This window comes from Thamnophis elegans, chromosome 2 (genome assembly GCF_009769535.1).
Source record: "Thamnophis elegans isolate rThaEle1 chromosome 2, rThaEle1.pri, whole genome shotgun sequence".
NCBI classification, from domain to species: Eukaryota; Metazoa; Chordata; class Lepidosauria; order Squamata; family Colubridae; genus Thamnophis; species Thamnophis elegans.
In genome coordinates, this window is record NC_045542.1 from 102,591,670 (window position 1) to 102,608,370 (window position 16,701).

Sequence of the window (16,701 nt, forward strand, 5' to 3'; positions counted from 1 at the left end):
ATTTCTGGCTGGAGTGGAAAAGGAAGTCACAGAAAGGGTCCTTTGCACTGTTGATGGAGGTCACTGCCACCATCCTAGGAGGAGGGTTACAGACCTGCCAGAGGCAGATAACAACATACAACATGGTACCACTCTGTGGGGGTACTGTTTATAAAAACCTTAACCATTTCCTTCTTTTCAGCCCAAGTCATTTCTATTAGACTCTGCTGGGTACCAGCAAAGAGAGGAAATGGAGTGAGACCTAAAGACATTAATCTGCCAGGTGCATAAACTAGCTTCCAAGCCATCAAACATGTTATTATGGGTTGGAGATTTAAAGATTTGTGGAGAAAACCTAGAATCATCTAGCCTAACTTGTTTAATGCCAAGGAATTCATGAAGTGTCTCTTGGTAAGTCATACATTTTAATAGAAATGTTAAATCCTGAATCATCTATATTGATCTGCTTTTCTGGGCAGGCTGCTGAAAGTCTTAATCACTGTCACTGTTTACAATTCTAAATCATATTTCTATCACAAATCTGTTAAGAGTCAAATTCCATATCTTAAATCTAGCTTTCCTTGTTTAAACAGCCATGCTAAGCTCTTAATTGCTTCTTTGGGAAATGGTGGGTTAAATCTGCTAAATATATGTGCAACTCAAGCAGAACCAGGATGACAATATGTCATTTTTAAAGGAGCTGTTTTTCTAAAAAAATATATGTATAAATTCTTGTGCCATTTTTTGACTGCCTCTACGTAGCTTTTGATGAAACAAAGCAAGCAAATGTTGCCCATTAAGTGACTTGGGAATGGTGATTTTAAATCCATAATTGACTACAATTTTATACATTTGAACTCAGTGCACCCATTAAATTTTAAAGTCAAAATTGGGCAGTAAATAGTTGGTGACAATTCTGCTGTAAACTATATTAAGTTACAGATTAGCTTAGTTTCCAGGATAACTATACCATTGGAATTGTAAAAGTCTTAGCAAAAAGATTGTCCTATAATCCATACTGTTTTGTCTGTCCTTCTTTTGAAAGCAGAACTTTACTTCACAAGATGATCCCTTATTTCTGCCAACTGATATCCAGCACATGTTTCTCACTTTTGACCTGAAATGGCAGCCTCTTCTACCTTTTACTTCATGGGAGTATGACAGCCTACTATAAAAATTGATTAAATGACTAAAATGGCCAGAAGCTGGAAGTCTGCTGTACAAACCTGTACATTCTATATCACATTTTCCCAAAAAGGCACACATGAAATAACTTGGGACTGCAACTCCCAGAATCAATCAGTAGGCTGTCTAGAAATCCTGGAAGCTGCAATTTAAATCTGTTTGAAAGGCATCCAATTGAGAAACATTCTTCTATATAAATCTATGTAGAAGACCCTCTGCTTATCATGTTATGATCCTGATTCTAACTGACCAGTTCTTCCATCTGGATCTTTTAAAGATTGGGTGAAAGGAACGCAGGAGCCATGGATCATGAGAGTAATGATGTTTCTTAGTACCAGATGACAAGATGACAAGCGATTCAGAATGTGTTACAACTGTCACAGTATTTATACTCTCAGGTACCAACTGTCATTTAACTGTCATTACAACCACTAATCACAGGCTGTGCTTCGCCCGACCAATTAGAACGCAGCACAAGCTGTTGCTGGGCTATAACACTCCTTCCCCCCAGTTATTTGCATACGTGTATTTTATTTGCATTTTCCATATTGTCAATTTACGTGTTATTTGTTTGCATTTTTGTGTTATCTGTTTATTTATTTGCATTTTTGTGTTCATGTTCAACATTTACAAGTATTTGCATTTTTTGTTTTTGTTTTATGTTCAACATTTACAAACTCTAAACTCTTTTACAAACTCTCCTTCCCCCCAGTTATTTGGCACATTTTCATATTCACATTTTCATATTCACATTTGCATATTTACATTTGCATATTCATATTTGCATATTTACATTTGCATATTCAAGCTCTGCGCATGCTCACAAATCATGGAGGCTGGAGAGCTCACATGGAGGGAAACCCAAAGAAGTCCTGTTGGTAACTTTTCTGTTGGGCTTTGTTCGATCGGCATGCAGGCAGGGTTCCGCTGTTGCTGGAAGGTTTAGCTGACAGGATTTCTGCTGACTTTTGCTGCAGAGAATGGTAGGCTTCTGAAACGGCTGTGGAGACTTCTGTTAGAGAGCGGAGACCGGCCCTGGAGGCGGCTGAGTTATTCCTGGTTCGTTAGGAAGGCAGCAGGCAGGCTTTTGAGTGGCCAGAGTTGCTCCTTGGGAGGCAGGCAGCTTTGTAATGCATGTAGCAGGCTTCTGACAGGCTGGTAGTAGGCTGCTGGCTTTGGAGGAAGAGCAGGCTTGTCGGAAGCTGCTTCTTTGGAAAGCTGTATGAAGAGTCAGAGGCTTCTTAGGCAACAGTATCCGTGTATTGCAACACTAATGTTTGTAACAGTAGCAAACAGTAAACTGGATAGACTCTAGAGTTGTGTCTAGTAGATCTTCGCAGCAGAGAGGCAGGCAGACAGGCAGCTTCAGCCACGGTTGAGCCAACGCGATTCGTAGCTCGTCCCTGAGCAGAGGCGACGTCCCTTTGACTGAAGGAGTCCGTGCCTGTGGATCTACTCAGGTTGGCTTGATCGGAGGCGAAACCTGAGGCAGTGGCAACTGCTGCTGCAGCTCTGACAGGTCTTCAAAGTATTTTCCGTTCGCGTTTGCTTGGTTGCGTTGCGAGTGGCTTAGTGTTCGTTGTTGTTTTCCAGGCTCTGCGGAATCGCATTCGATCCCATCCTCGTCACCAGTTTTAAAGATTGGGTGAAAGGAACACAGGAGCCATGGATCATGAGAGTAATGATGTTTATTAGTACCAGATGACAAGATGACAAGCGATTCAGAATGTGTTACAACTGTCACAGTATTTATACTCTCAGGTACCAACTGTCATTTAACTGTCATTACAACCACCAATCACAGGCTGTGCTTCGCCCGACCAATTAGAACGCAGCACAGGCTGTTGCTGGGCTATAACAGGATCAATGCCATCCTTCAATTACTGACTTATATTATTGGTTCTGAGAACCCAAATCTGTACAGCCTGATCCACCTCACTGGGTTGTTGTTGTGGGGAAAATAGGAGGAAGGAGGTGTGTTAGATATGTTTGTAGCCTTCAGCTATTTATAAAAACAATAAAGGTGAGAAATAAGAAAGAGAAAGAAAGAAAGAAAAATTCTTTGGATTACTATTTCTACAAAGATAGGTACAGACCAATAGATAATACCAAGAGTAAAAATAGATGGAATAAATATAAAACTTAATTGCTCCTCTGTACTGTTACTCAGGTTCAAATATTTTCATCTGAATTGCCTGGTGCCCAGTTTGAAAAGCCAGAGTGTTTTCTCAGATGTAGTGACACTATTCAGCTGAGTAACCATAGAGGCAGTCACATCAAGGGACAGGTCAAGATGGAATACAGGAAACCCTCTGCTATGGGATTTATAGAGCAAAAATATTTGCTGTTCATTTCATGTCTGCTTATTTGAGTGGAGAGGCAGAAAAATATAGTGGCTGCCCTCTACCTCCTGAACTTATGCATTCACTATGTTATTAATATCTGGATGGGAGTGGAGCTGCTCCTCTGGGAATCAGGGCTCTGAACTAGAAATTTGGAGTTGTCAGCAAGGCAGCTTTGGATATGTCACTCGTCTTCAAGGAGAAAACAGTTGTCTCCAGGCATTTATTATGTAATATTGAGATAACAAAACTCTACTTGATTCTGGCTTTGGGTTATGGAAATGAAAGCTAGACATATGAAAGTCAAACCTAAGTGGAAGGGATTGTCCTCTATTCTCTCATCAGAGGCAGGAGAAGCTAAATGCCATCACTGTTCCTACACATTGCTATTGATATGCCCATCTTAGGAAGAGACAGTATGCAGGCTCTCAGATGTCTGGATCTGTTGGAAGACTAGGGCATACAAGGATATAAATAGATCTGCATATCAAACATCTCTTCTCAAAAGTTGAGCCCCAGTATAGTTTGGAGAATATGACAGCCCAATGAAAAACACAGTCTTGCTAAGCTTTAATAATGGAGTGAAAAGCTATTTCTTCCCAGAGGCCAAACTAGCTCTAGGAAAATGCTCCCAAAGAAATGTTACAAATAAGTTGCCTTGACGGCCAAAGTACAGAATATCCCAAGACTGCAGCTGTGCAGGCCCTTAGAATCTCCAAGGACCCTGCCATTTCATTTCATGTGCTATGTCTCCACTTAGATCCTACAAGAGCAGTAAATGAAAACCCTGCAACATTGCCTGGAAGCTATAGTTTATTCTGACTTATAAGGGGACAATAGCAATTCGACTTATATACAGCTGTTGTGGTGTGCCAGCATCCTGCGGAGCTGGCAGCAGAGTCAGACAGTGAAGAGGTTGGGGAGGAACATGGGCCAGTCCTGGAGTCTGGGGAAGGCTTGGATGAGGGCTCTGTGTCAGAGGCAGAGAGTGGGCCAAGCCCATCTGTTAGTGATATGCTGCCTCTGAAGCTGGGCATCAGCGAGGCAGAAGAACAGTGTGAGTCTGTTCCCAGTGTGTGCATGTGCAGAGCTGCCACAAGACAAGAACAGTTAAGACAAAAGGGGCGACTCAGGAGTAAGGCTTGGAAATGATTGGCCCCTCCCATAAGACATAAAAGAGGAGCAAACGGACATCAGCCTTTGCAGAAAGAAATTTGTTCATTCTGGTCGGTTCAAACTCTGAGAAGCTCCATTTGACTCAGTGGTCTGCTTTGCCTTGCAATTGGCAATTAGGTCTCTGGCAGTGTTTCAAGGGAGAAAAAGGTGGGTGCTTATCAGCATTACCCTGAAAGACTCTATCAGACACCTGTTTGACTCTTCACAGACTGTTTGTGAATCATTACGGGAATTACCATAATTCACAGCCGCTTAAATAAAAGAGGGTTTTGGGGACTGTGTGTGATTGATGCTTTATCAGAAAACCTAGGTCAGAACAACAGCTTCATATAAGCTTTACAGCCCTCTCTAAGCGGTTTACAGAGTCAACATATTGGACCCAACAATCTGGGTTCTCATTTTACTGACCTCGTAAGTATGGAAAGATGAGTCAACCTTGACCTGATGAGGATTGAACCCCTGGCTGTCAACAGAATTATCCTGCAATACTACTCACCATGGCTCAAGACAGCTATATTGACTTAATTAAAACTATCTCATTCACAATTGATGCTGGGAGATATTATTCCATCTCTCTGTCTCTCTCCACAACCTCCAATACAATGAAGACAATGGAATGCTAAGGAGGTATGACGGTAGTAAAGAATTCAGCAAGGCTTATGTTTTTGATACAGGAACAACAAGGTTACACGGAGTTAAATAAATTAAACTGACTCCATTCTGAACGGTGTACCGAATCTCTTACCTCAGAGCTGTAACAAATCTTTAATCACCAGAAATAGAATGATACCTCAATGGAAAAGTTAATTTCACACCTGCTCTTCAGAGGAATCCACATATCTGCATTGTCAAACCCTGGCTTTGCTTTTAAAAGCTGTTGTTACAAATTTCACTGAAGATCAGGGGAAGAGAGAATGGCCAGGGAGTTTCCTCGAGGGCCAAATTCATTATATATTTTAAGAAGCTGGAATGTGAAAATCAACATTGCTTAGCTTCAGATCTCTTTAGTATTAAAGTAATATTCATGAAGACCATCTAAATGGCAGCCTTCCCCTACCTGGTGCCTTCCTGCCTTCCATCTGTAAGAGCTGTGGTGGCGCAGTGGTTAGAATGCAGTATTGCAAGAAATTCTGCTGATTGCTGGCTACCTGCAATTTGGCAGTTCGAATCTCACAAGACTCAAGGTTGACTCAGCCTTCCATCCTTCCGAGGTGGGTAAAATGAGGAGCCAAATTGTTGGGGGCAAAAGGCTGACTCTGTGTTAAACTGCTTAGAGAGGGCTGTAAAGCACTGTGAAGTGGTATGTAAGTCTAAGTGCTATTGTTATTACATATTTGGAGGTCAGCAGCCTAGGAAAAGCTGTTCTAAAGAACAGCCTCGTGTCCCCTGTGAATTCTTTGAGTTCCAATTCTTGTCTTTATTTCTTTTTCTATTCTCTGCTCCCCCTCGCCTTACTGATTCTCCTTTCTTGCTCTACCTCTTTCTGTTGTAGAAATTTCCACTGCGGCAGCTGAATCCTCCATAGGGTAGCCATTGCCATTCAGCATGTGTTTCACTCCTTTGTCTTTTCACAAATGACACTCTAGTGGAGTCTTAGGTCTCAGGCTCACTCAGGTGTAAAGTTATAACAACAGCCTTTAGCAGCACTCAGTGCTTGCCCTTAGATCCTTGAAAGAAGTAAACGGAATGTCACATTAACTCCCTTTAAAGAAAGAAATGTGTCTTAGTGAAGAAAGTGGACAGGCAGGCAGTGCAGATTGCCTAGTGCAATGGGAGAAGAGTGATGGCGAAATATTTTTCTCTTCCTATAACACTTTTTTCCACTGACCTTCAGTAGTTGCTCCCTCCATCATTTATTCCTATCTACGGTAGATACCTCTCTGTCTCCATCTCTATATGAAATAATCCCATCACCCAAGCAACGAAATAAAAAGGCAATAACTTCATTTAATCTTCGCCAGAACAGACTTTGATTCTACTTATAAGTGCATCCCACAGTATTGGAAGGATGCTATCTAGGTTAGAAGCGTTGTCATATAAAATCCATTCTCCGTCCATCAGGAGTCTTATGGTCTACCCAATTTAGGGCTAATCTAAAACATTTCTCAGCCTGATGTGGATTTGCAATTAGCACCCCGTCTAAATTTATACTCTAGAGCACATTATTTTGTTTTCAAACCTTTTGGAAAATGCTTGTATCTACAATATTATTTTTTCTGCTTTTTCTGGAATGCCACATCATTTTCTTTTGGAATTGTTACCTGACCTTCCAAAAATCTCACATGATCACTGTGGGAACAGTTCTCCAGAATGACTGAATAAACCTATGTAAACAGATGAAAATAAGAAACCTTCTAAAGCATATTTGTAAACAAAAATGCTATAAACTCTAAGAGGCATATGGTACATCCACATGCTTCCTGCGTCAGATATATAGGAGAAATTGCCACTTGAATCCAATGGATATTAAAGTCAGCTTATGCTTTATCCATGTAGCAGAATTTAGTGCCAGAAGCTAGTTGCTGTTGTGTTCAATCTGTCGCACTCAAAACAGTCTTTGAGTACCCTTACCAGCTAATTCATTATAGCACAAGATGTTGTGGACTATGATAAATTCATAATTAGTTGCATAAAATAATAGCCTCGAATTTCAAGTATGCAGAGATCCATGACTGAAGATTATAAACAGAGCCATTCCTAACAGCTCCATACACCTCTCACGTCCTTCAGTCCCAGAGTGTTTATTCAGAAGCAGAGTACAACCAACTAAGTTTCTAATTCCCACAGGTAAGTGATGAGCCCACCTTCCATTTCTCTGCCTGCAACATAATCCAAGTGATTCAGACTACAATAAAATCATAATTAATAATTATAAATGATGTTTGAAGTTATAATTAGGAAACCAGTCCAGTGCCATGGTCTAATTTAGTCAAGTTGTTAAGTAAAAGGCAGTGAAGAAAAATAGTGAAGTAAAAAAAAACAGCACAGAAACAAATTATATCAGAGAATTTGTCTCTCTACAGCGAAGGCAAACAAAAGATATTAGAATTCCTGAAGCATTCTATGATTTGTTTGGGGCTTGGCAAAAATGGAAAAAGGTGGGAGCATTAGTGGTTAGACATTTTGCCATATTCATAGTCTTTTAATGACCCTATAATCCTTTGCATTGTGGTGGAGCTGGGGCAGCTGAATGTTTACTTGCCGGAGCTCTTCCTATTGCAATGCGGAGTTTGCAGCAGATATTTTCTCATTGTGCCCAAGAGAGAAATATCTCCTGCTACCTAGGATCAAACCCAGAGCCTCCTGATTGTGAGACAAGAACTCCACCTCTAGGCATGGCACCATTTCACATTTTGCCATATTCATGACAGATCAATAATCAATGATCAGGCCTTTACAAATTAAGGGGTAGCCAAGGAAAAAGCCTGGTAACAGCAGGATTAATCTAGAGAAGATAAAAAATAGTAAAGCTGTGGCTAAACCTTTCCTCTTGGAATTATATTTTAAATGTCTTTGTTCATAAATAAGTTGCGATCAGTTTTTTTTAATTCTGTACTGGGCTATAGATTTAAAAGTTGATTACTACATGGGCAGATTCTAAAATAAATCTTAAGTCAATAGAAGCAAAATAAGAACTTAACAATTACCCGCCCTTCAACTCAACACAGGTTTGGATTTCCCAACTGATATATCTCACTGCAAAAATTATCAATTTAAATGCAGGACGATTATCTCCCATCAGAACGGTCATTTTGTATAATGCACATTCATGCATCTGATTATTAGAAGAGAATTGCAAATGACATTTAATTATGTATCCCACAATAAGCTTTGAGCCACTTCAAATATGGCACCCACCTGACGAGGAAATTAGGCAAGAGAATTGAAACAAATGGTAAAGAATACAAAACTTAAGACCTGCATTGCACAATTTTACTTGTCCAGAAGACCATCTTTTATGATAGAGGTTCCTAAACATTTTGCCTTGAGTATAGACTTTACGTACACCCCCCACAAAAACCCATACATACAAATGAACATAAATGAACAATGAAAACAAAACTTTAGGAAAGGTAGATTTATTGTAACAATATAAAGAAAAAGTTCCTCACACTTCACCCTGAACTCTTGTCTGCACCTTTCCCAGGAAGATATGCCTCATGGTTTGGGAAACCCTGCTTTATGAGGTGGTACTGAATCATGTATGTCCAAATTCTTTTATTTGGAGTAGCGTGACACAATGTCAGTTAACACAGAAACCCTCGATAAGAAGACTTGCAGTTTGGATTATCCTTCCTTTCTGTTTCAAAATATTTTTTTTTATTTAAAAAAAATACAAAGGACAGAGACAGGTTAAAAAGAGAGAGACACTTTCAAAATCCTTTGCAGCAAATACTGATATAAGTACAATTACAAAATTATCTCTTCCACTGTGATTACTTTTTTTCTAGTTCACTTTTTTCCTAATCATTAAAACCAGCAATCATAAATGCATTTTTTTTCTATTTCATACAAAAAGTCTATAAGGGGTTTCCAGTGAACTATAAATGTAGATATTGTTTTATTTCTAATGAAATAAATGAAATTTATTTAGCTATCTCTGCAAGTTCCATCCTCTTCACCAACCATTCCTTTGCTGTAGATTGATATACTACTTTTGAGCATATAATAGTCTCACTGTTTTCATTTATAAAAACAAGCTTCCATGATTTTTTTCCTAATGCTTATCCATTAGTACCAATAGGCCTTTTTAAAAGTGTTAACTCTTAAATTCTAAGCAACTTTAGGTAGCTGGAGGAGTATCACTCCTTTATTGGACATAGACTCTAAGGTCATTTTCTGAGGTTGCTTTCCAAGTACCCCTGCCAAATGATTAAAAAAATAAATGGTGTTACGTACCTGGATTAAGGTATGCCCTTCTGTTCTTGGAAAAGTTTACATGATACTTACACTGTGGTCTACAGTGGGTCAAGCGGAGACATTTTATTCTCTCAGGCTGCTTAGCCTTTTAATATTTTGCTTTAAAAGTTATTAGCATCATTTAGATTCTTCCATTCCTATTAGGCTCCCCTAGCTGTTTATTTTGGATTCAATCTGAGATGGCTTTATTTGTTTAATGTTTTACATTAAGTTTTATTATATCTGTATATTTTACGGTCTCCACCATTAATTTCTGAAGTGCCCAGAGAGCTTTGGCTATTGGATGGTGAAGAAATGCAATAAATAAATACATACATTTGGAGAATACCATGGGGCAACGTTTTATAGTATGAACAAAACCAGCTTGCATCAAGAAATATTCCTTCCCCTTACGCCCACTATAACAGATGATTAGCAAGAGTGGATTGACTGGCTTGAAATTATTTTCCTTAATCTTCTTCCTGAAAGGAAAAGAAGATCTCCTTTCTTGGGTTTCATTTGGCTGAATTTCCAAGTGGAACACCCATTTCCTGGCAGAGGTGCCATAATTACAAACTCAAATGCAATCATTAAAGCAGCAACATTTGCTTGGCATCCATTTCAATGGCCCTTTCCTCCCCCAAAACCTACCTCAACTGGAACGAAATTGCATCAAATCCTATGGAAAAGGTGAACCAAAGAAAAATGCCAGGCTCCTGCTGCCCTCTTTGGTTTAAGAACCATCTTTTTGGACAGTCCCTGCAGGGCAACCTACACAATTCCTCTCAGACTGCCGAGATGGCAAAATGGCAAGCTTTCCAAGGAGTTCTCCATGGCAACCTGAAAACAACTTTCTCACCATTACCTCGACCTTCGCCTTCAGTCTTTTGAATTGTCTTATTTCATGCACGTGTGAGCAGAGGTAATACTAAAAATGAGTTCCAAGTGGCATTATTCAATTTCATTAGAGCTGGGAGGCATTGAGAACTAAGAGAACTAGGAACCTCTGTCTTAGTTGAGTTTTTATAGTTTTAAATGCTTTTAAACCTTTATTATAATAATGGATTTGGATAATGACTTGTGTATATTTCTACTTTTTTATTGGATTGTTGTACGCTACCCAAAATTGTTTTCTGTGAGATGGGTGGCCTCATATGTTTGATTAAATGAATGAATGAATAAATGACCAGAACAGGGCATCCACGCATGAACTTGATAAGATGGAACTTGCTTTCAGAAACCAGAGTACTAGAACGTTACAGAATTAGGAGACAGGAAAGGAAAAGCTAGGTGATGGGAAATAAAGCGCAAAGAAACATGAGATGTGAGAAATCTCTTAGTGCACAACTATGGTGGGACAATGTTAAAAGTCTGGATCCTGTAAAATATTTTAATCTTTGGTATATCTTTAGGCGCAATGATAGATCACACCCGTATTTGGAGACAGGTACAAGTATAGTTTAGGATCTGCAGTGAGGATAATCTTATGTCACTTTAGTAGCACCCCTTGTGGGTAGATGTTGTAGGAAATGAGTTAATGGCCTAAGATGCCTGATTGTTTTTCTTTAAGGATAAATTTGTGAGAAGGATCTTTGATAAATAGATATTAGACCACTTTTTCCAAATCGAAAGCTTCCTGGTGTATTGGGACTGCAATTGCCAGCATTCTCAGCCAGAAGAGAAATTTTATCTTAATACAGGTAGTCCTTGAGTTATGACCACAATTGAGCCCAACATTTATGTTGCTAAATGAAACATTTGTTAAGTGAATGTGCTCCATTTTACGACTTTTCTTGCCACAGTGGTTAAGTGAATCATTGCATTTGTTAAGTTAGTATAACCTGGTTGTTAAGTGAATGTGGCTTCCCCGTTGACTTTGCTTGTCAGAAGGTCACAAAAGGGGATCACATGACCCCCCCCCCAGGATACTACAACGGTCATAAATATGAACTACTTGCCAACATCTGAATTTTGATCATGTGACCATGGGAGTGTTGAGATGGTCATAAGTGTGAAAAATGGTCACACATCTCTTTTTTCAGTGCCGTTGTAACTAAATAAACTGTTGTAAGTCGAGGACTACTTCTATATCTTAGTTTAAGGATGATCATGTTAAACCAAAGAAAGAGGAAAAAGGAACCCAAGACTTGGAGATCAGAAAAGGCCACACCAAGATGTACAAACTTACCTTAATGTTGTCTTGCCATCGATGGGCCTTCTGAAACTTCTCTGCCGCATCAGCAGTCTCTGAAATGAAAAGAGAAGAAATAGTATGAGTCCATAAAGAGACAGTATGAATTGCAATAATGACCAAGGACTCATTTAACTCTGCTCTTTCACACGGGAAGCCAGCTATATCGTTCTCCCAGCTTATTAAGTAGCAAACATTTCAGCCACCCTTACTTGGCAACTCGGCTGTGAAAAGACATTAATTAAAATTTATGGATTTCCATAAACATCTTCTATATGCAGCTCTGATCTTTCTTAATTAAATGCTCAAGCTATTGGAAAACCTTGCCTTTCGTTACTTTTATGGGATCATTTTACTTCTGTGTCAGTGCAATGCAGGTGCTTCTACGTACAAATGAAAGTAAATAAATTACATCAGTGGCACACCGGTGCGAGGGAGAAGCCACTCTTCAGAACATCTCATGTTCAAAGTCCAAACCTTGAGGCCAAATTGATTAATTGATGAGGTTTGAAGCGGCCTGACGTGTTATTTTAAATTTTGAGTTAATACTATTGCCTTGATAGGTTTAATGCCTTGCAGTGTCCTAACAATGTAAATATGATTGGAGAAGAAAGAAACATATCAAACGGTCCTTTTATCCTCCACAGTCAGCCTGGAGCTGGGCAGCACCAAACAAACAACTGAGCCTTGCACATTTCTCCTGAAATGGCTTGCTATAAATAACTACTTTGTAATAGTTAAAGGTAAAGGGTCCCCAAGCACATATGTGCTAATTGTTCCTGACTCTAGGGGGCGGTGCTCATCTCTGTTTCAAATCTGAAGAGCCAGCGCTGGTCCAAAAACGTATCCATGGTATGTGGCCCAGCCTGACTAAATGCTGAAGGCGCATGGAACGCTATTACCTTCCCACAAAGGTTTTTCCTATTTTTCTACTTGCATTTTTACATGCTTTCGACTGCTAGGTTGGCAGAAGCTGGGACAAGTAATGGAAGTTCCTACATATGCGGCACTAGGGATTTGAACTGCCAACTGCCGACCTTTCTGATTGACAAGCTCAGCGGTCTTAGCCACTGAGCCATCCTATTTGGTAATAGTTACAAGGCGTATAACTAGTATGATTGTAAGTCTAAGTAGGAAACAATAAGGCTTTATTGGCTACAGCCTAAGAATTGACTGTGGATGTGGATGGTAGTCAGTTGTGGCTCACTTAAACCATGGCTAAAGGAAAGATCTGTGATTCATCATGCTGTTGTGCAGCCGAATGGAATACTCTATGACATGTTTTTCTATTGTCTTATACTGTAGAATTATGCACTCAATTTGCCGAAAGACTCAAAATTATGTAATATAAGAGATTTAAGTTCATTTGCTAGCACCAAGTTATAGACCGTAGAGCTAGAATCAAGCCATTATACTGACTTACCACTAAAAACAAAACTCCTGACCACACAACCTCACTCACTTTAATTTAGTGGTTGTGAAATAGAATGAATTTAGTCCAACACCCTTTTCTTTTCCTTTACTTTGACTCTTCATTTTCACCAAATTCAGTCTCCAAGAAGAACATGTACATATGTTCAACTTCCCATCCATAAGAGTCGCGGTGGTGCAGTGGTTAGAATGCAGTACTGCAGGCTATTTCTATTAATTGACTGCCGGCTGCCTGCAATTTGGCAGTTCGAATCTCACCAGGCTCAAGGCTGAGTCAGCCTTCCATCCTTCCAAGGTCAGTAAAATGAGGACCCAGATTGTTGGGGGCAATAGGCTGACTCTGTAAACTGCTTAGAAAGAGCTGTAAAGCGGTAAATAAGTCCAAGTGCTAAGTGCTATCCAATTGCAATGTACCAGCCATTCAATGGTGGCGATCAAGAACACAGGTAGCATTCTAAACAAGTTTTTCTTATAATCACAAGCATCAAGCAAGAGAATTTAAAGACAGCCCAGCCAGTTATATTCAAGCAGGATGTTAATGCAGCTGTGTGAAATATAAACGATATAAATTGTTTCTCCCACCCATTCACACCACCATGCACACATTGAGGAGCTTATAATAGTTAATGTGCTAAACCAGGAGCACCGAGGCTGCTATTCCATATTGCTCAAGCAAAGGCTCTGCATAACAAAAGCAGTTTTCTTCTCTCAGGCATGAAACACTCACTTATATAATCAATGTATGCATCTCGGATTCTTTAGAAACATCAACACCTTTCAGAATGGCAATTATCCCAAAGGAACATGCAACAGTCATAAACCCAATTTAGAACAATATATTACAAGATTCCATGAAACAAAACACAGTAGCTGTAAAATACACAAGCATTAACCTGAGGCCAGCCAAAACCATGCTTCCTAATATTCAGCTTAAAAACGAAGCAAAATATTTTTCCTTGATGCTGCAGAATTTCTCTCTCTCTCTCTCTCTCAAGGCAATGCAATATTACAGTTTGGACTTCCCCAATAAACAACCCAAAGACTCCATCTGGGCTGGGAGCATCCGAGCAGGAGCTCAGAGCAATTTCTCTTCCAAGCAAAGCTCATAAAAATGTTCTTCAAGCTGCTTTTTAAAAACTGCTTGTTGAAAGGTTTCCAAAGTGCAGAGGAGAGAGAAGCCTTCAGAAGAGGAATGCCAATTTTTTTTCCAGGAAAGGAGAGGACTATTCCTTCCAATTGTTCATCTTCTTTTTCAACCCTTTATAAACTAGTCACATTCTCGTTAGGAAAAAAAACACTGTTTTGCTTCTTCCATTCCATGCCCGCATATTTTCTTTAGCTGCATGAAAATTATGGATAGGGTACATTAGTGTTTTCTGCATAAAATGTAACAGGTGTAGCACTAAAACATATGCTCCATTATTAGAGTGACTGGGAGTTGGATAGTATACAAATTTAATAAATAAATATGCAGAGAGTGTTTAAACACTGGGAAAATAGCAGGGTAGGTATCAAACTGACCGGGGTCCTAATTTAATGCTGAAATAAAAATCAATCATGTCCTTCAACAAGTGACGGTGCTCTTGTGTTTTCCCATTACTCTTTAGAACTAAATGACTAAACAGGACTGAAGTGAGGATAATCAATATTACTTCTTTTCCCTCTATAATGTTTAAAACCATCCATTCTGCCATTTAGACGGAAAGAAAACCAATTCCAACTGCTTGGCAAATAGCACAGAGTACAATCAACTACAAAGTTTATTTTTGAATTTTGATGTAGTTAAGGCTTTATTCTAAGTGTGTAACACTGACAAGAAGAGTGTTACCCATTATTTAACACCATCCTCATTTTATCCACCTCAGAAGGATGGAAGTCTTGAGCTGGTCAGATTTGAACTCCTAGAGGTGGACAGAGTTAGCATGCAATACTGCATTCTGACCACTGTACCACCACCGCTCTTAATGTACTGGAAGCAGACTGGTAGCTAGTGCAACTCTCATTGTTCAGATGTTACATGGTTGGCATGGCTGTTTTAAACCTTCCTAGATCCTGCCCCTGTCTCAAATGCCCCAGAACCAGAGATCTAGCCAAATCAATCTCCAATCCACTTGGGAGATCCAGCATCTTATTCTTCCCCACCTAGAAAGTGCTGATCAGTAATTCTGAGAGTCCAAGTTACCACACATCTGGAAAGTATCAGGAATGTTAATCTTCATATTGAATCAATATTTTCCCCAGGAAGTGATGTTGTTAAAGATATCACAGCAGGTTACCTACTTTAATAAATGAAAATAAACTAGCATATAGTATCATACAGAAGTCTGAGTCTTTGATGGTTTGCATGTAGGAAGTTTATTTTCCTTCTCTACTATTCAACAAAACGTCCTTATTTCCTCTCCCTCCCTCTTTCCTTCCGTTTCTCCCTCCCTTTCCTCCTCCCTTCTTTCTTTTCCTTTTGCGTCTGCTAAAGCAGTCATATTAATTTTGGTTCAGACACATTCACTTTAGCACTCATCTGCAAACAACTTGTCCTACTTCTTTCCAAATATTGCCATTTCACTGTCTCTTTAAGCTTCATAGTAATGTATATGGAAGCATTTCAGAAACATCTCAGGATAGACAGAAATGTTTCCCATAATCCCACGGACTAAATAAAAGTAGGAGAGCTGGGAAAGAAAGAAATTAAAAGTGCAGAGAATTGATTTGTGTAACACATTTACTCAGAAATATAGCAGTGCTTGTTCTTTATTTTTAATTAAGCTAAAAGGTATGACTGTACTGAGGCCATGGACTTCCAAAGGGATCAATTTTGCCTCAGGAAGTAAATTAAAAACAGAAAGCACAATAAATGACATCCTGCTTGTGGTACCAGTCTCTACCTTGGGTTTGTTGAATATATTTTCAGATACGGAGAATAATTACAGCCAAGCTAGCTGGGCCACTGGCTCTTGGGATCCAACCTTGCTCTCAGTCAGTGAGAGCTAAATGCATTTGTGCCATAAAGATGTAACCCTTTGAGACTAAAGTTTAGGCCAGTGTTTCTCAACCTTGGCAACTTGAAGATGTCTGGCTGGGGAATTCTGGGAGTTGAAGTCCAGACATCTTCAAGTTGCCAAGGTTGAGAAACACTGGTTTAGGCACTTCTGTGAGCAAACACAAACTCACGGTTATTCACTTCTCCACAGAACAAGCCCATCCTTGGCTTCTTTCCACCAGGGAAATTGTATTCAGACATAATAATAGAGCCCTACATGGCAAAGTAAAAGAGTAATTAAAACTGGCATGAATTAACAATTACCAGTAGAAACCGAGGGTAGAGATAAAATTACAATTGCATTAGTAATGGATAGATTTAATAAGCAAAAAACTCTGCATTCAGCTGAAAACAGTCATTGGTTTGATTTGTGTTCTTGTGTGTGTGGTGGCAGAGTAACAATTTTCTTATTTTGCTTTGCCTTAGCACTTCAGTCTCAGTCTTCAAAATACATTTTTTTC

The 16,701-nt window shown here is 39.3% G+C and overlaps 1 protein-coding gene across 1 annotated transcript in view; it reads right to left on the bottom strand.

Annotated features, from left to right (window-relative positions):
- Positions 1–16,701, bottom strand: part of CACNA2D2 (calcium voltage-gated channel auxiliary subunit alpha2delta 2) — a 583,233-nt gene that overhangs the window by 278,589 nt on the left and 287,943 nt on the right. The window contains exon 4 of the mRNA XM_032210871.1: positions 11,770–11,826. Coding sequence (XP_032066762.1) covers positions 11,770–11,826 — 57 coding nt within the window. The remainder of the gene's footprint in view (positions 1–11,769; positions 11,827–16,701) is intronic.